The sequence below is a fragment of the Schistocerca piceifrons genome, chromosome 5 (genome assembly GCF_021461385.2).
Source record: "Schistocerca piceifrons isolate TAMUIC-IGC-003096 chromosome 5, iqSchPice1.1, whole genome shotgun sequence".
In the NCBI taxonomy this organism is placed as follows: Eukaryota; Metazoa; Arthropoda; class Insecta; order Orthoptera; family Acrididae; genus Schistocerca; species Schistocerca piceifrons.
Window position 1 is genome coordinate 153,782,658 of NC_060142.1, and position 16,918 is coordinate 153,799,575.

Genomic DNA, 16,918 nt, shown 5'->3' on the forward strand with positions numbered 1-16,918 from the left:
ATGATTAACAAACAGAATGCAGAAGGTTGCGCTGAATAATTCAGACAATGATGGAAAGGTAGGAAATTGTAGCGACTGTAGAAAAAAAATGACAAAGGGAGTCTCACAGGATTCAGTATTCCTCATATATGTGAATGATCTTCCACTTAACATTCAACAAGCGTAATTGGTACTTTTTTCAGACAATACTAGTGTTAAAATAGACCCCATTAAACAGAAAGCAACAGTTGGTAAATGATGTTTCCCAAAGAATTATTAAGTGGCTCTCAATAAATGTACTCTCCCTAATTTTTGAAAACACACACACACACACACACACACACACACACACACACACACACACACACACACATTACATTCAGTTCTGTGCAACAAGTAAAGCCATACAAGTAGTTGATGATGTAGCATATGAGTAGGAGTTACTAAATAAGGTAGAATGCTCCAAAAGTTTTGGGTGTACATATCGATGAAAACTTGAACTGGAAGAAGTATGTTCCCGTGCTTATCGACAATTAAGTTAAGCTACTTTTACGCTTCCTAGAACTGCTAATCTTGCAAACGAACATATCAAACTCCTGACATATTTCGCATATTTCTACTCAGTAATATCGTACGTAATCATCTTCTGATGTAACGCATCACTTAGAAAGAAAGTTTGATTTGCACAAAAACGAGCAGTAAGAATAATGAGTGTTGTTCACCCACGTACGTCGTGTGGGTATGTCTTCAAAGAGCTGGGCATTTTAACTACAACATCACAGTACATACAGGGTGGTCCATTGATCGTGATCGGGCCAAATATCTCACGAAATAAGCGTCAAACGAAAAATCTACATAGAACGAAACTTGTCTAGCTTGAAGGGGGAAACCAGATGGCGCTATGATTGGCCCGCTACATGGCGCTGCCACAGGTCAAACGAATATCAACTGCGTTTTTTAAATAGGAACCCCCATTTTTTATTACATATTCGTGTAGTACGTAAATAAATACGAATGTTTTAGTTGGACAACTTTTTTCACTTTGTGATAGATGGCGCTGTAATGGTCACAAACACATGGCTCACAATTTTAGACGAACAGTAGGTAACAGGTAGGTTTTTTAAATTAAAATACAGAACGTAGGTACGTTTCAACATTTTATTTCGGTTGTTCCAATGTGATACATGTACCTTTGTGAACTTATCATTTCTGAGAACGAATGCTGTTACAGCGTGATTACCTGTAAATACCACATTAATGCAATGAATGCCCAGAATGATATCCGTCAACCTCAATGCATTTGGCAATACGTGTAACGACATTCCTCTCAACAGCGAGTAGTTCGCCTTCCGTAATGTTCGCACATGCATTGACAATGCGCTAACGCATGTTCTCAGGCGTTCTCGGTGGATCACGATAGCAAATATCCTTCAACTTTCCCCACAGAAAGAAATCCGAGGACGTCAGACCGGTGAACGTACGGGCCATGGTATGGTCCTTCGACGACTAATCCACCTATCATGAAATATGCTATTCAATACCACTTCAACCGCGCGCGAGCTATGTGCCGGACATCCATCATGTTGGAAGTACATCGCCATTCTGTCACGCAGTGAAACATCTTGTAGTAACATCGGTAGAACATTTCGTAGGAAATCAGCATACATTGCACCATTTAGATTGCCATCGATAAAATGGGAGCCAATTATCCTTCCTCCCATAATGCCGCACCATACATTAACCCGCCAAGGTCGCTGATGTTCCACATGCGCAGGCATCGTGGATTTTCCGTTGTCCAATAGTGCATATTATGCCGGTTTACGTTACCGCTGTTGGTGAATGACGCTTCGTCGCTAAATAGAACGCGTGCAAAAAATCTGACATCGTCCCAAAATTTCTCTTGTGCCCAGTGGAAGAACTGTACACGACGTTTAAAGTCGTCGCCATGCAATTCCTTGTGCATAGAAATATGGTACGAGTGCAATCGATGTTGTTGTGGCATTCTCAACACCGACGTTTTTGAGATTCCCGATTCTCGCGCAATTGGTCGGCTACTGTTGTGTGGATTAGCCCCGACAGCAGCTAAAACACCTACTTGGGCATCATCATTTGTTGGTTGACGTTTCACATGTGGCTGAACACTTCCTGTTTCATTAAATAACGTAACTATCCGGCTGAACGGTCCGGACACTTGGATGATGTCGTCCAGGATACCGAGCAGCATACATAGCATACGGCCGTTGGGCATTTTGATCACAATAACCATACATTAACACGATATCGACCTTTTCCGCAAGTGGTAAACGGTCCATTTTAACACGGGTAATGTATCACGAAGCAAATACCGTCCGCACTGGCGGAAAGTTACGTGATACCACGTACTTATTACAGCACCATCTATCACAAAGCGAAAAAAGTGGTCCAAGTAAGACATTCATATTTCTTTACGTACTACACGAATATGTAATAAAAATTGGGGGTTCCTGTTTAAAAAACGCAGTTGATATCCGTTTGGCCTATGGCAGCGCCATCTAGCGGGCCGACCATAGCGCCATCTGGTTCCCCCTTCAGCTAGACGAGTTTCGTTCTTTGTAATTTTTTCGTTTGATGCTTATTTCATGAGATATTTGGCCCGATCACTATCAATGGACCACCCTGTATATTCGTCAATGAAATTCGTCATAAATAATCCATCACAATTTGAGAAATGTCTGACAGGTTAGCGAAGCAAGTTCCGAACTTAATTTAAAATCATTTCTTCTGGACAAGTCCCTCTATCTATTCCATTGATGAATTTATAATTAAAAACTAGTAACCAGTAAAAAAAATATTAAGTGTAATTGCATGAGCAGGACTAAAATACAATAATGTATTTATCAGTTTTAAGACCAATCATGTGCACACATCATGTAAACTGACTCGTTCCACGTCATTCCGACAGCACAATGGCTCAAGTGATCATGGGACATGTAACTAACTAGCTAATTTATTGAAATTAATATCATGCCTACATTGTTAAGAATGTAGACGCACACTTTAAAATTCAATGTAGTCGGCTGTGACGTAGACCAATCATCTCAAGCGGCTGCGCATGGGATCCACATTCCTCTTGTGGAAGTCGCGTGAGGTGTTGCTGAGAGCATCCAGAATCCATGGTTTCAGTTCTTATTGTGCGCGAGGTTCGTCCGGTACACCTCACATTTTGCGCAGCCCCATAAAAAGAAGTCACATGGTGTAAGTATGGACTTAGTGCAGTTCACTCATGATTTCCGCGTCTTCTCATCCAACCACACACACACTACATTTACAAAGTGCGGTAGTGCGTCTTACTGTCTGTGTCTTCCATGTTATCCCACGCAGCTATTATGGGCCAAGCATAATTTCCAATCATCTTCAAGTGGCATTCTGCGGTAACTGTACCGCACAAGATAATGACCCAATAAGATTTGTGGCGTTCATTCCACACTTTCGGGTAGACTGCATCTTCTCCGCCGTAACAACTCAAGGCTGTTTCGCCCACTAATGGCATTTGTGTTGATTGAGAAACTCTCCGATATAAATACGGCCTAATCACTCAACCCAACATTCACTCGCCATAGTCCCTTCTGCGATCACTCATCCGGTGTTAGCTGCAGAATGTTATGAGGTTTCCACGTTCGATAATTCAGTTTTTATGCAATATCTCACACACCACGTGCCTTGTCAGTCTACTTTCACGTGCTGCCAGATGTGTTGATTTCGAAGGGCTGCTAACATACATTTCCTGCACAGACGCCACTTTATCATCAGGTCGAGACGATGATGGACGACCAGTTTCTCTTGTACCTTTCATCGAGCTTGTGGTCATTAACTTTCTGTGACAATTCTTCATTGTCTATTAATGTGACAATTGTTTATTGTCTGTAAACGAACTGTGGCAATCACTCTGCGCTCACAGTACGTCACCATCTGTGCACCAGGACGATAGTATTCTACACTTCATAGCGTGCAGATCCGTGCTCGCTGTTGAACAGCCAGGCGATCCGCCAGCTTTTCAGTTGCTGTCTGCAGTTCCTTTTGCGACAACCGTTTCTACTGCAGAAACTGTAAGAAACAGGCGTTCGCCGAAGGGAAGAAATGGAAGACAAGGGAGCGAGGTAAATGCAACAAATGCCGAGCGTGGAGCGCAAGTCAGGCATGACAGCCAGTTGTCTGCAGCTGTATTTTTGCAAGTATGGCAATATGACCTTGGTGCCAGCTGGCGCGTACCCGTGCCGTGACTACAGAAATCAAGACCTATATGTAAACACTATTTCCATTACGATTCCATCGATAACTTCTACAGCCCTTATATAATAACTTGTTACTTTACAGGCACCTATTACTTGCAAAAATAAATGGGTGGTGTGTGTGTGTGTGTGTGTGTGTGTGTGTGTGGGGGGGGGGGGGGGTAATAATTAAACGAAATGCAGCTACATTCTAATGAAACAACGGACAACACCAAAACACTTAAAAAATATACCAGGACAACCTCATATATTTTATCGGTGGAAATGCGGTTCACCCCCTTTAGCTGCCCTCGCGCCGCTGAACAACTGTTGTGTTCTGACTGACGAACCATTTTCTTTTCTTTCCCCGCAGAGTTGTCGATGGATGACGTGGCAGCCCAAGCGTTCGTGTTCTTCCTGGCGGGCTTCGAGACATCGTCGACCACGATGAGCTTCGCGCTGTACGAGCTGGCCCTCAATCCAGACGTGCAGAAACGTCTACAAGAGGAGGTGGACGCCACGATGAAGAAGAACGATGGGCAGCTGACATACGAGGCCATCTCGGAGATGCCGTACCTCGACAAAGTAGTTTCAGGTGAGATTCCGAAACCAGGTACATTCAACCACGTAAAGAGTTTGGTAACTGTTTACTGTTAGCCGTTATTTTCGTGCTAGGAAGTAACTGACTACGAAGGAAACGTAGGAGCACATCAGTGCGGGTATTAATCCGTAAATTCTGCTCGAGAAAGACACTGACTTGCCTGATACATCAGTAGTTATTAATTTTTGTTGCGCCAGTTATATGACTACCTAATATGTTTACCACATAATTAAAGCTACGACACGCCCACCGAGTTCAGTTCCCAATTTTCTATAAAATACGATCTTTTTCCGAACGATTCATCTGATTTCAGAAGGACAGCCTAATGATATATTATTATTACTCTCTGTTTCCAGGGAACCACTTGAGCTAAAGCTATTCCATCATGAATCGAGGCTCCAGATTAAGCACAAATAGCTGATAAAATATTTAAAAAATACGAAAAAGCGCGAGTACATGTCGCAGCCTGAGAGTTCCGTACAAACTTAATTATGTATGCAAGAAATAATAATTTCTTGTGGCTCAGTGCGCAAGTCAACTGTTGGATGCCACTTCGGGGACTTGCGTGTGTTTAACCTACGCCAGTTATCCAATCGGGAAAAGGCAACCTACAATTTAACATGGAATCCGAACCACGTGCTGTTGTTGGCGATTTCTCACATCGTTGAGTGGTGATGGCTAGGTTACAACGAAGACTGAAAACAATCCGTGGTCCGACCAAGACTCTCATGACTTCTCCGTTTCCAGGCGATTTACCGATACACCATCACGCCCATTATGTATATACACAGTCCAGCTATATCGTTTGATGACGGAGTGTACGAGTATGATAATATGGGACATACATGGCAGTATCTTTTAACTGCATTGACTTAAAAGCTTAAAATGTTTTACTCTGCCGGGAGACCATAGATATTAATATTAGACACAAATTTCAACTTGATGGCTATACACGTTCCTGAGAATCAGGGGTTTAACAGACGGACAGACGAACAACAAATGTAAAAAAATATTTTTATGAGATGTAATTACAAATTAACAATTTTCTGATTTTTTTACTTGTACTGCGAAACCTTGCTTCTTGGCAAGTTCTATGATTCTACGTCAGCAGGAAGTACCCTTGGTTTTGATGAGTGAGTTAGCAAGTATCAAAATATTTGACATGAATGGCCGCATATTGTGACAGTACTGACTTAGAAGCTTATATGTTGCACACCACCAAGGAACTGCAGACCTTAGTATGTGACAGTCAGCCGGACAGCGAAGTGTTCCTATATGGATTCCTCTTTTACCGACTGAGGTACGGAACCCTAAAAACATAAAAATAAAAGATTTGCAACACATAGAAGACACACTTTTCAGCGAAAGTCTCTAAAGTACTGCAGAACACTGCAAAGTATATTTGTTCAGAAATGAGCAATCTAAACAAATGTTTACCCACGATGTTGTCAGTCGAACGTTGGCTCAGTGAAAACTGGAGTTTCTCTTGAACGACACAACACTATTAGTCACAAATCCCATGAAGAGGTACAGGGGATAAGCAAAATAATGTGAACACCTGTACTAACTTGGGAATGGTTTATTAATAAGGGATCGGACCCCCATTTGCCCGTAATAAAGCTGCGATTCTTCTTGGAATACTGGCGTATAATGATTGCATAGTCTCCAGTGGATTGTTACGGTACTCTTCGATCAGAACCTCTTCTAGTTCCTGCAGTGACGAGGGAAGCGGAAATCTGCTCCGGAGTCTGCACCCCAATACTGCCCACAAGGATTCGATAATGTTCAAATAAGGGGACCGTGCTGGCCAGGGAAGACGCTGCAGTTCAGTTGCATGTTCCTCAAACCGTCATTGTACTATCCTGGCTGTGTGAATGGGTACATTATCGTTGGGGAACAACTTCTGAATCATGGGGTGGACCTGATCTCCTAAAATGGTCAGTTGGCTGTGACACGGCTTTTGAGAGTAATGATGGGACCAGCGGAGTACCATGATATGGCTGCCCACACCATCACACTTCCACCTTCATGCTTAACCGTTGGAATCAAGCAATCAGGATTGTAGGCTTATTTTGGCGTTCTCCAGACGTAAATCCGGCCCGATGTGGAAATAACGAAAAAGTTGACTCGTCGGACCGTATGACATGTTTCCACTGTCAGCCATCTAGGACTTATGCTCCTGACACCATATTTTACACTTCTTTGCGTTGGTTGTCATCACAAATGGTTTCGATATAGAAGGTCGTCGTTGAATATTCGCTTTATGGAGTTCTCGGCGGACAGTGTCGATAGATACGGGGTCTCCAAGATGGCGATGGAGCTCTACAGTCACTTTAGCCGCCGTAGTTTTGTGTTGTTTCGACACAATTCGTGTTAGCGTACGACGATCTCTGTCATGTAGTTTTGATTTGCGCCCACTATTACGTTTACACGATGATGTCTTTCCATATTTTGTGTAGGCTGTCATGACTGTTGAAACAGTTGCTCTTGAAACATTCAGTAAGTTGGCTGTCTTTGTTACTGATGCTCCAGCTAATCTGAGCTCCACAGTCTGCCGTCTTTGGAACTCTGTTAGTTCTTTCATTGCACGTCTACCTCGGTCTCTGAATGCAAATACGAAGTGTGCACTACTCGTAAACAACCTGCACTGATGTCTAGTCCGTACTAAACACGCACAGTTCAGCGCGACACGTGCCTTATCTGCATTGTTGACCATCAAACACAACCATCCCATTGCTACCACTATTCACATTATTTTGCCTATCTCCTGTATATATGCAAGTGGAAATGGGAGCGCTAGAATTCCTAGACGCTTGAAAAACGACCTGTCAGATTTATAGCTGTCAGTAAATCCAGACGGACTGTCCCATGCGGCACTAATGACCTCGCTGTTTAGCACCTTAACTCCCAATCAGCCAATCAATGACATGCACAACCTTCGCGATACGACTAGACAGAGCCTACTGATCGCCATTTTTCGATTAAAAAGTGAACTGTGAATGCCCAGAGTTATACAAAATATGATACCATAGCAAATAATGGAATGAAAATGAACAAGTTTCATTGCTAGAGATTCTGGAGACCGTTATCATACCGAAGATAGCAGCAGTCAGATTCTGCACGCGATCCTGAATGTAATACTTTCAAAATAGCATCTATCTTCAGTTGTAACAATTGTCAATGTCCGTCTTCACCGATCATTCTTTTCATCCTGTACTAATAATTTTACAATGTGAATTAGTAACACATCCTTCATTTCGTAAAGAGTTCCAGATATCTAATTGAGGTTTTCGGCAAATGATAGTACGCTAAGGGGCATGTAGTCTTGTTATGTGCTACAGAGTCTTCACTCTTATATCGATCAAGATATTGTAGCAAGTGTGATTTTTAAAAATAGAGTGATTCCTTCTTTTGACGGCAGCTGAAAGCACATGAGAAGACGAGTACAGTGATATAACGCTCGTTAATTTTGACGTCGAAACTCTTCGCAGAAGAACCCGAAAAATATTCTAAAATTTGAAGGCAGGTCGCCCGGAATCGGTTGTTGCTTTGTAAACACGCTCGGCCAGGCTACCTCGCTGCGTCAAGCCTTTCAGCAGTTTACTGCTCTGCACTGCAGAATCAACAGGAATTGCGTCTACAGGCAGGTTATTTTCTGCTTCAACATTGCTTCCCTGCAGAGAGGTACACGTGTGATGAGAAGTTAGACGTGCTAATCACCTACAGCAAATGTCAAAGCAATGCCGTCGAAACGGTACTGCTGTAAATGGAGGTGTATCCTAATCGTCGCTGTCCGTCGCGCCAGGCGCTTGCAGGAATTATTAGATCACTAGTGCGAACAGGCATCTTCAACGTCAAACGGAGAACGAGGACGAAGACTGCGGCTGACAGAGCACGTGAAAAAGCTCTTCTGGCTACAGTGTTTATCAATCGGCACGGCGGTACGAGACGTATCGCCAGGGCATCTGGGATCAGCCAGACGAGTGTCGTTCGCATCTTCCATCGACGTGAACTCCATCCTTATCATTTGTCACTACATCAGGCACTCTGAGAACGTGATTTACAACGTCGTATTGAATTTTGTCGGTTCGCTCTACAGCGTCTGGGAGACGACACTACGTTTTCCCAACGTGTGCTCTTTACTGACGTAGCAACGTTTACGAACCACGGTATTATAAATTTACGTAACATGCACTACTGGGCAGCTGAGAATACGCGCTGGCTTCGTCAGTTACAACACCAACGACCGTGGAGCGTAAACGTATGGTGCGGCATCATGGGAAATCCCATTGCGGAATATTACTTCATCGCAGGGGTGTTAAATAGATATACGTATGCACGCATTTTTTTCCTAAATTCCTACCCGTTCTTGTAGACGAGGTACCACTGAGTGAGCGGCAGCTTGTGTGGTCCCAACACGACAGCTGCCCAGCTCACTCTCCCCGTGTTGCAACGCAAACACTGAACGAAAAGTTTCCTGATTACTGGATAGGACAGATTGCTGTAGTACTACGGCCAGCCAGGTCCCATGATTCCTTTGACTTCTTTCTAAGGGGAGCAATGAAAGATGTAGTCTATCATGGAGTCCCAACGATGCCAGACAATGCGCCGTCGAATCGCTACAGAATGCAATGGCGTATCATCAGTCTCTCGAAAGACGGTTGCAAATATCCCTTGCAGTCGATGGTAAACAGTGAAGCACATGCTAAAGTAAGTGTACAACGAAGTTTCGCAGAGATAAGTATTTATTTTGTAGGTGACATGTCGTCATTCATTCTGAATAAAGTGGTTGGTTTATTTAAGGGGAGCCGGAGGTGCCTATGCTGCCCATGTTAAAATCACTAAGTTTGAGGAACATTTATGAATAAACTACCAAATAGAAAAATTTGAATTTTTTTTACATATAGAGTGGTCTAGTATTGCAGTTATGACAGAGAGGTTTTTGAGTATCTTTTATAGTTTCCTTCCAATTAATTTTTTTATTAATGACCCAAATTTTTTTACAAATAATTGCTTTATAATTAAACTGAAATGAAACTACTGAACATATTGCCAAATGGCTGTGTTACAATGTAAGTTTGACCACTAGGAGTGCTGTATAAAAATTTCACCTCTGTAGCTTGAGTGGATTTTGAGAAAATGTTCCTTATATTCAAAAAATTCTAATTTACGGGAAATGGCTATCAAAGTTTCTCAATACATTCCTGCACTATAGGATGGATTATCAGGGTCTTCTTCTTCATCCTCCAAAAGCTTCCTCTTCTGTCTTCTTTTCTGGCCTGTTGTTCCATCATACTTCATATGCCTTTCTCTTCTTTCTGCTCCTCTTATCCTTTCTCTGTCAATATTTCTTAGTGCTCGTACAGTGTTCACCCCAGCTGTAAATCCTAATGCCTTCAGAACTTCACACTTCACACTGTTCCCTTGGTTGTAGGTTGCTTTTGCATCATAAATGCCAAAGTGCAGTGTTTTTATGCTTACAAACACCCTTTTAGGAATCACTTTCCAAATCAAATTGTTTACGCTCTCATTAGGATTCTGCCTCTTTCCGTGTAGACATTTGTGTAACAATTCTGGCTGTGCTAAGTCATGAAAAATTGGTTTTATTGCATTTATCACAGCTGCTGGCAAACCATATTTGTGATCATAGTCATTTTTTGCATTATATTTGCACCAGGAATCTTTTGGGCACAGTCTGTGTTGAGGGTATTCATTGGAAGAGGCAGTATGAAGGAACAATGCCCACACTGCTTTTCGCATGTCACTAACATTACTAGTATTTTGCCTTATAGCAAACCCATAGTAACTCTGTAGACGTTCAATCACCTCATCAGTAAGCCTGCCTCTCCCTCCTATTGTCTTTCCATCACTGAGCTTACTTGAACCCAAAGTTTGTTTGAGCCTTCGAAGCCGTGCACCCATACGCTTTTGCACATGCCCAATGCATTCCAACTTCTCAACTGCAAATTCATTTCCATATGGTTTCAGTTCCTCTATAGTCTTGAAACCTTTGGAGTCACCATCCACAAGGTAGTATTTGCTAGAAGATGTCACAGGGCTATGGCCAGCCATGTGTTGCTTAGCAGAAGAACGCACTGTTTCAGTAATTGTAGTATCGCAACTTGGTATTAGTGTTAATTTTCTTTTCCCTACGTTCTTCCTCTTCTTATATACACGGTTACTAAAACGTGGCATCGTAACCAGAACAACGCTTTACATAAGAAGTATAATACTACCAACAACAGGCGCAACACTGAACTAATAAGAAACGGTAAACAGCAAAGAGACGATGTTCCGCTCTCTTAGCGCTTCATTTGTCACAGAAAATAATGTAGCCAACCCTCGCACACTCGCTGTATGCGTAACATAAGGCGCTGTATGCGTAACAGGCCGAGAAAATCCCAAGCAGTTCGCCAGGAAGTCACGAGAGGATGTTAGATGCATTCAGCGGCCGCCCATTTTCTCTGCAGGCGTGGGGGAAAATGGTAATAACTCCACTTCTAGGGCGAGTAGAACAATAATTCAAAGTTTACATTAAAGAGGAATGTTCCAATTAATTTTCGGTAGCAAAAAAAAAAAAAAAAAAAAAAAAAAAAAATCGTAATTTTTTGGATTTGACCACCTCCGGCTCCCCTTAAAGGATTCCATCTAATTACAGTTTCGAGTACTATCTATATGTCTATTGACACATTTGTCCGATTACTTTAACTTTAAGAAGCATTCAAGCATCTCCAGCCAAAGACAAGTATTATACTTTTTTCAGATCTAAGGAAGTTCATACAGCAGTTTCTCATTTTCATTGAATAGCGCTGTTTATCATTATAAGTATTAATAACACCCTTTCTTATTTTATTCATGGCTGTAATCCTCAGTAACTAAATGTAAATGTCGTGTGACTATGGCACCCGTCGGGTAGACCGTACGCCGGGTGAAAGTCTTTCAATTTGACGCCACTTCGGCGACTTGCGCATCGATAGGGATGAAATGATGATGATTAGGACAGCACAACACCCAGACTATGAGAGGAGAAAATCTCCGACCCAGCCGGCAATCGAACTCGGGCCCTTAGGATTGACATTCTGCCGCGCTGACCACTCAGCTACCGGAGAGGGACATTTTCAGTAACTGTGGTATTATTTTTCCAGGATAAAATTCAGTCACAGCTGCAAATAAATTTTATTATGCTTTTCTGGTTTCGACAAATTAATTTATCATCTTCGGAAGCCTACAAAATTAGCGATATTATAAATCTTTTGACCTCAGCTGTTCATTTATGTGAAATTGAAAACTACATTACACAAACTTACTTAGTATTGGTATAGCAAACATCAATATCTTCTTTGTAGGAGCATAATGTCATGGCATGTACATATTGTATGTGATTGTTTCAAACACTGAGTGACAATTTACAGTAACGGAATGACATCTATGTATCTGTTTTGCTACCAGCGAGGAACATATATAAAACCATAAATAAAAAATATAACAAAGGTATCCCCCCCATGAACCATGGACCTTGCCGTTGGTGGGGAGGCTTGCGTGCCTCAGCGATACAGATGGCCGTACCGTAGGTGCAACCACAACGGAGGGGTATCTGTTGAGAGGCCAGACAAACATGTGGTTCCTGAAGAGGGGCCGCAGCCTTTTCAGTAGTTGCAGGGGCAACAGTCTGGATGATTGACTGATCTGGCCTTGTAACATTAACCAAAACTGCCTTGCTGTGCTGGTACTGCGAACGGCTGAAAGCAAGGGGAAACTACAACCGTAATTTTTCCCGAGGACATGCAGCTTTACTGTATGATTAAATGATGATGGCGTCCTCTTGGGTAAAACATTCCGGAGGTAAAATAGTCCCCCATTCGGATCTCCGGGCGGGGACTACTCAAGAGGACGTCGTTATCAGGAGAAAGAAAACTGGCATTCTACGGATCGGAGCGTGGAATGTCAGATCCCTTAATCGGGCAGGTAGGTTATAAAATTTAAAAAGGGAAATGGATAGGTTTAAGTTAGATATAGTGGGAATTAGTGAAGTTCGGTGGCAGGAGGAACAAGACTTTTGGTCAGGTGATTACAGGGTTATAAATACAAAATCAAAAGGGGGGGTAATGCAGGAGTAGGTTTAATAATGAATAAAAAAATAGGAGTGTGGGTTAGCTACTACAAACAGCATAGCGAACGCATTATTGTGGCCAAGATAGACACAAAGCCCATGCCTACTACAGTAGTACAAGTTTATATGCCAACTAGCTCTGCAGATGATGAAGAAATTGATGAAATGTATGACGAGACAAAAGAAATTATTCAGGTAGTGAAGGGAGACGAAAATTTAATAGTCATGGGTGACTGGAATTCGCCAGTAGGAAAAGGGAGAGAAGGAAACGTAGTAGGTGAATATGGATTGGGGGGAAGAAATGAAAGAGGAAGCCGCCTTGCAGAATTTTGCACAGAGCATAACTTAATCATAGCTAACACTTGGTTCAAGAATCATAAAAGAAGGTTGTATACCTGGAAGAATCCTGGAGATACTAAAAGGTATCAGATAGATTATATAATGGTAAGACAGAGATTTAGGAACCAGGTTTTAAATTGTAAGACATTTCCAGGGGCAGATGTGGATTCTGACCACAATCTATTGGTTATGAACTGCAGATTGAAACTGAAGAAACTGCAAAAAGGTGGGAATTTAAGGAGATGGGACCTGGATAAACTGAAAGAACCAGAGGTTGTAGAGAGTTTCAGGGATAGCATAAGGGAACAATTGACAGGAATGGGGGAAAGAAATACAGTAGAAGAAGAATGGGTAGCTCTGAGGGATGAAGTAGTGAAGGCAGCAGAGGATCAAGTCGGTAAAAAGACGAGGGCTAATAGAAATCCTTGGGTAACAGAAGAAATATTGAATTTAATTGATGAAAGGAGAAAATATAAAAATGCAGTAAATGAAGCAGGCAAAAAGGAATACAATCGTCTCAAAAATGAGATCGACAGGAAGTGCAAAATGGCTAAACAGGAATGGCTAGAGGACAAATGTAAGGATGTAGAGGCTTGTCTCACTAGGGGTAAGATAGATACTGCCTACAGGAAAATTAAAGAGACGTTTGGAGATAAGAGAACCACTTGTATGAATATCAAGAGCTCAGATGGCAACCCAGTTCTAAGCAAAGAAGGGAAGGCAGAAAGGTGGAAGGAGTATATAGAGGGTTTATACAAGGGCGATGTACTTGAGGACAATATTATGGAAATGGAAGAGGATGTAGATGAAGATGAAATGAGAGATAAGATACTGCGTGAAGAGTTTGACAGAGCACTGAAAGACCTGAGTCGAAACAAGGCCCCGGGAGTAGACAACATTCCATTAGAACTACTGATGGCCTTGGGAGAGCCAGTCATGACAAAACTCTACCATCTGGTGAGCAAGATGTATGAGACATGCGAAATACCCACAGACTTCAAGAAGAATGTAATAATTCCAATCCCAAAGAAAGCAGGTGTTGACAGATGTGAAAATTACCGAACTATCAGTTTAATAAGTCACAGCTGCAAAATACTAACGCGAATTCTTTAGACGAATGGAAAAACTGGTAGAAGCGGACCTCGGGGAAGATCAGTTTGGATTCCGAGAAATGTTGGAACACGTGAGGCAATACTAACCTTACGACTTATCTTAGAAGAAAGATTAAGAAAAGGCAAACCTACGTTTCTAGCATTTGTAGACTTAGAGAAAGCTTTTGACAACGTTAACTGGAATACTCTCTTTCAAATTCTGAAGGTGGCAGGGGTAAAATACAGGGCGCGAAAGGCTATTTACAATTTGTACATAAACGAGATGGCAGTCATAAGAGTCGAGGGGCATGAAAGGGAAGCAGTGGTTGGGAAAGGAATGAGACAGGGTTGTAGTCTCTCCGCGATGTAATTCAATCTGTATATTGAGCAAGCAGTAAAGCAAACAAAAGAAAAATTCGGAGTAGGTATTAAAATTCATGGAGAAGAAGTAAAAACTTTGGGGTTCGCCGATGACATTGTAATTCTGTCAGAGACAGCAAAGGACTTGGAAGAGCAGTTGAACTGAATGGATAGTGTCTTGAAAGGAGGATATAAGATGAACATCAACAAAAGCAAAACGAGGATAATGGAATGTAGTCAAATTAAATCGGGTGATGCTGAGGGGATTAGATTAGGAAATGAGACACTTAAAGTAGTAAAGGAGTTTTGCTATTTAGGGAGCAAAATAACTGATGATGGTCGAAGTAGAGAGGATATAAAATGTAGACTGGCAATGGCAAGGAAATCGTTTCTGAAGAAGAGAAATTTATTAACATCGAGTATAGATTTAAGTGTCAGGAAGTCGTTTCTGAAAGTATTTTTATGGAGTGTAGCCATGTATGGAAGTGAAACATGGACGATAACCAGTTTGGACAAGAAGAGAATAGAAGCTTTCGAAATGTGGTGCTACAGAAGAATGCTGAAGATAAGGTAGGTAGATCACGTAATTAATGAGGAGGTGTTGAACAGGATTGGGGAGAAGAGAAGTTTGTGGCACAACTTGACTAGAAGAAGGGATCGGTTGGTAGGACATGTTTTGAGGCATCAAGGGATCACAAATTTAGCATTGGAGGGCAGCGTGGAGGGTAAAAATCGTAGAGGGAGACCAAGAGATGAATACACTAAGCAGATTCAGAAGGATGTAGGTTGCAGTAGGTACTGGGAGATGAAGCATCTCGCACAGGATAGGGTAGCATGGAGCGAGCTGCATCAAACCAGTCTCAGGACTGAAGACCACAACAGCAACAACAACAGGGTAAGAAATACACAACAATCCCATTTCTAAGAACATTTCGCGTCGTATAGCCAAGTTATTTAAAAAATATGAGATCACTGTGCGCTCTGCCACCAATAATGCCCCCCCAAGTTGCTCTTCACACATAATGAGGAACCTCCAACTGAGAAACTGCTCAAATTTGGAGTACATAAAATACAGTGTAGTATATGTCCGAGTTTTTATATTGGACAGACAGCGAGGGCATTTAAGACTCGCTCACGTGAACACTTGCTCAAGAAAGATGGCGAGAATTCATATAAGTCAGTTTTTGCAAAACACCTCAAAACACAGAAAATCACTCATCCTCCTGCATCCTTGTTTAGAACGGAAATTATATAGTTGAAAAGGACTACAAAATGAACCTTTTAGAACTATTTGAAATACATAAACATTCTCACCTAAATTCAAAAGATTTGTTGAATGATCAACTTGCCTTAAAAAACACACTATTTCGATTGTATGACTTCTGTGAAAATTAGTCGATTGTGTCATATATTAGAACGATGTGTCATTTCTTCAAGGGTAGTATATAAAACTTCTTCCCATACCTTTGTTATATTTTTTACATATGCTTTTATGTATGGGGTGGGTGGACTGCTGTGCCCTATTGTGGGGTTGTGAACCACTGAGGGCTACGGCGGGACGAAGCCTCTCCGTCGTTTCTAGGTCCCCGATTTAATACGATACAATTAGTAGCGTAGGTCTGTCTTGATGTATATAACGACGGAGCCTGGCATAGGAGCTCTGCTTGGCGATGTGCACACCGCAACAACCTACTCTGGCCGCATTGCTTTCCAAGTTTGGTACATTTCTTGGATATTTTTGAGAAAGATTTCAACGCTAATATTAACAAGCACTGTACAACTGCAATTGTTCTTCCAATGTAGTAATGAAAGTATACGGTTCCATGAAAAGAAACACCTGTTTCAACATACCAGAGTTAGCGAGCATTACGGGTACAAAAAATTACGTGTGCCTTAGCGTATTATCAATTGCGGAAAACCTCGTCTGATCTTCTGGAACCATTCACAAAACAAAGTGGATGTTACGTCCTAGTTCCCGGGTTCGATTCCCGGCGGGGTCAGGGATTTTCTCTGCCTCGTGATGACTGGGTGTTGTGTGATGTCCTTAGGTTAGTTACGTTTAAGTAGTTCTAAGTTCTAGGGGACTGATGACCATAGATGTTAAGTCCCATAGTGTTCAGAGCCATTTGAACCATTTTACGTCCTAGTTCCGCGTCAGCAGTGCGTGCACTGATTCGTAGCAGCTGAGCAA

General features: G+C 41.9%; 1 protein-coding gene across 1 annotated transcript in view; it reads left to right on the top strand.

Annotated features, from left to right (window-relative positions):
* Positions 1 to 16,918, top strand: part of LOC124798506 (probable cytochrome P450 6a13) — a 93,177-nt gene that overhangs the window by 62,677 nt on the left and 13,582 nt on the right. Inside the window, exon 6 of the mRNA XM_047261945.1 lies at positions 4,600 to 4,821. Coding sequence (XP_047117901.1) covers positions 4,600 to 4,821 — 222 coding nt within the window. The remainder of the gene's footprint in view (positions 1 to 4,599; positions 4,822 to 16,918) is intronic.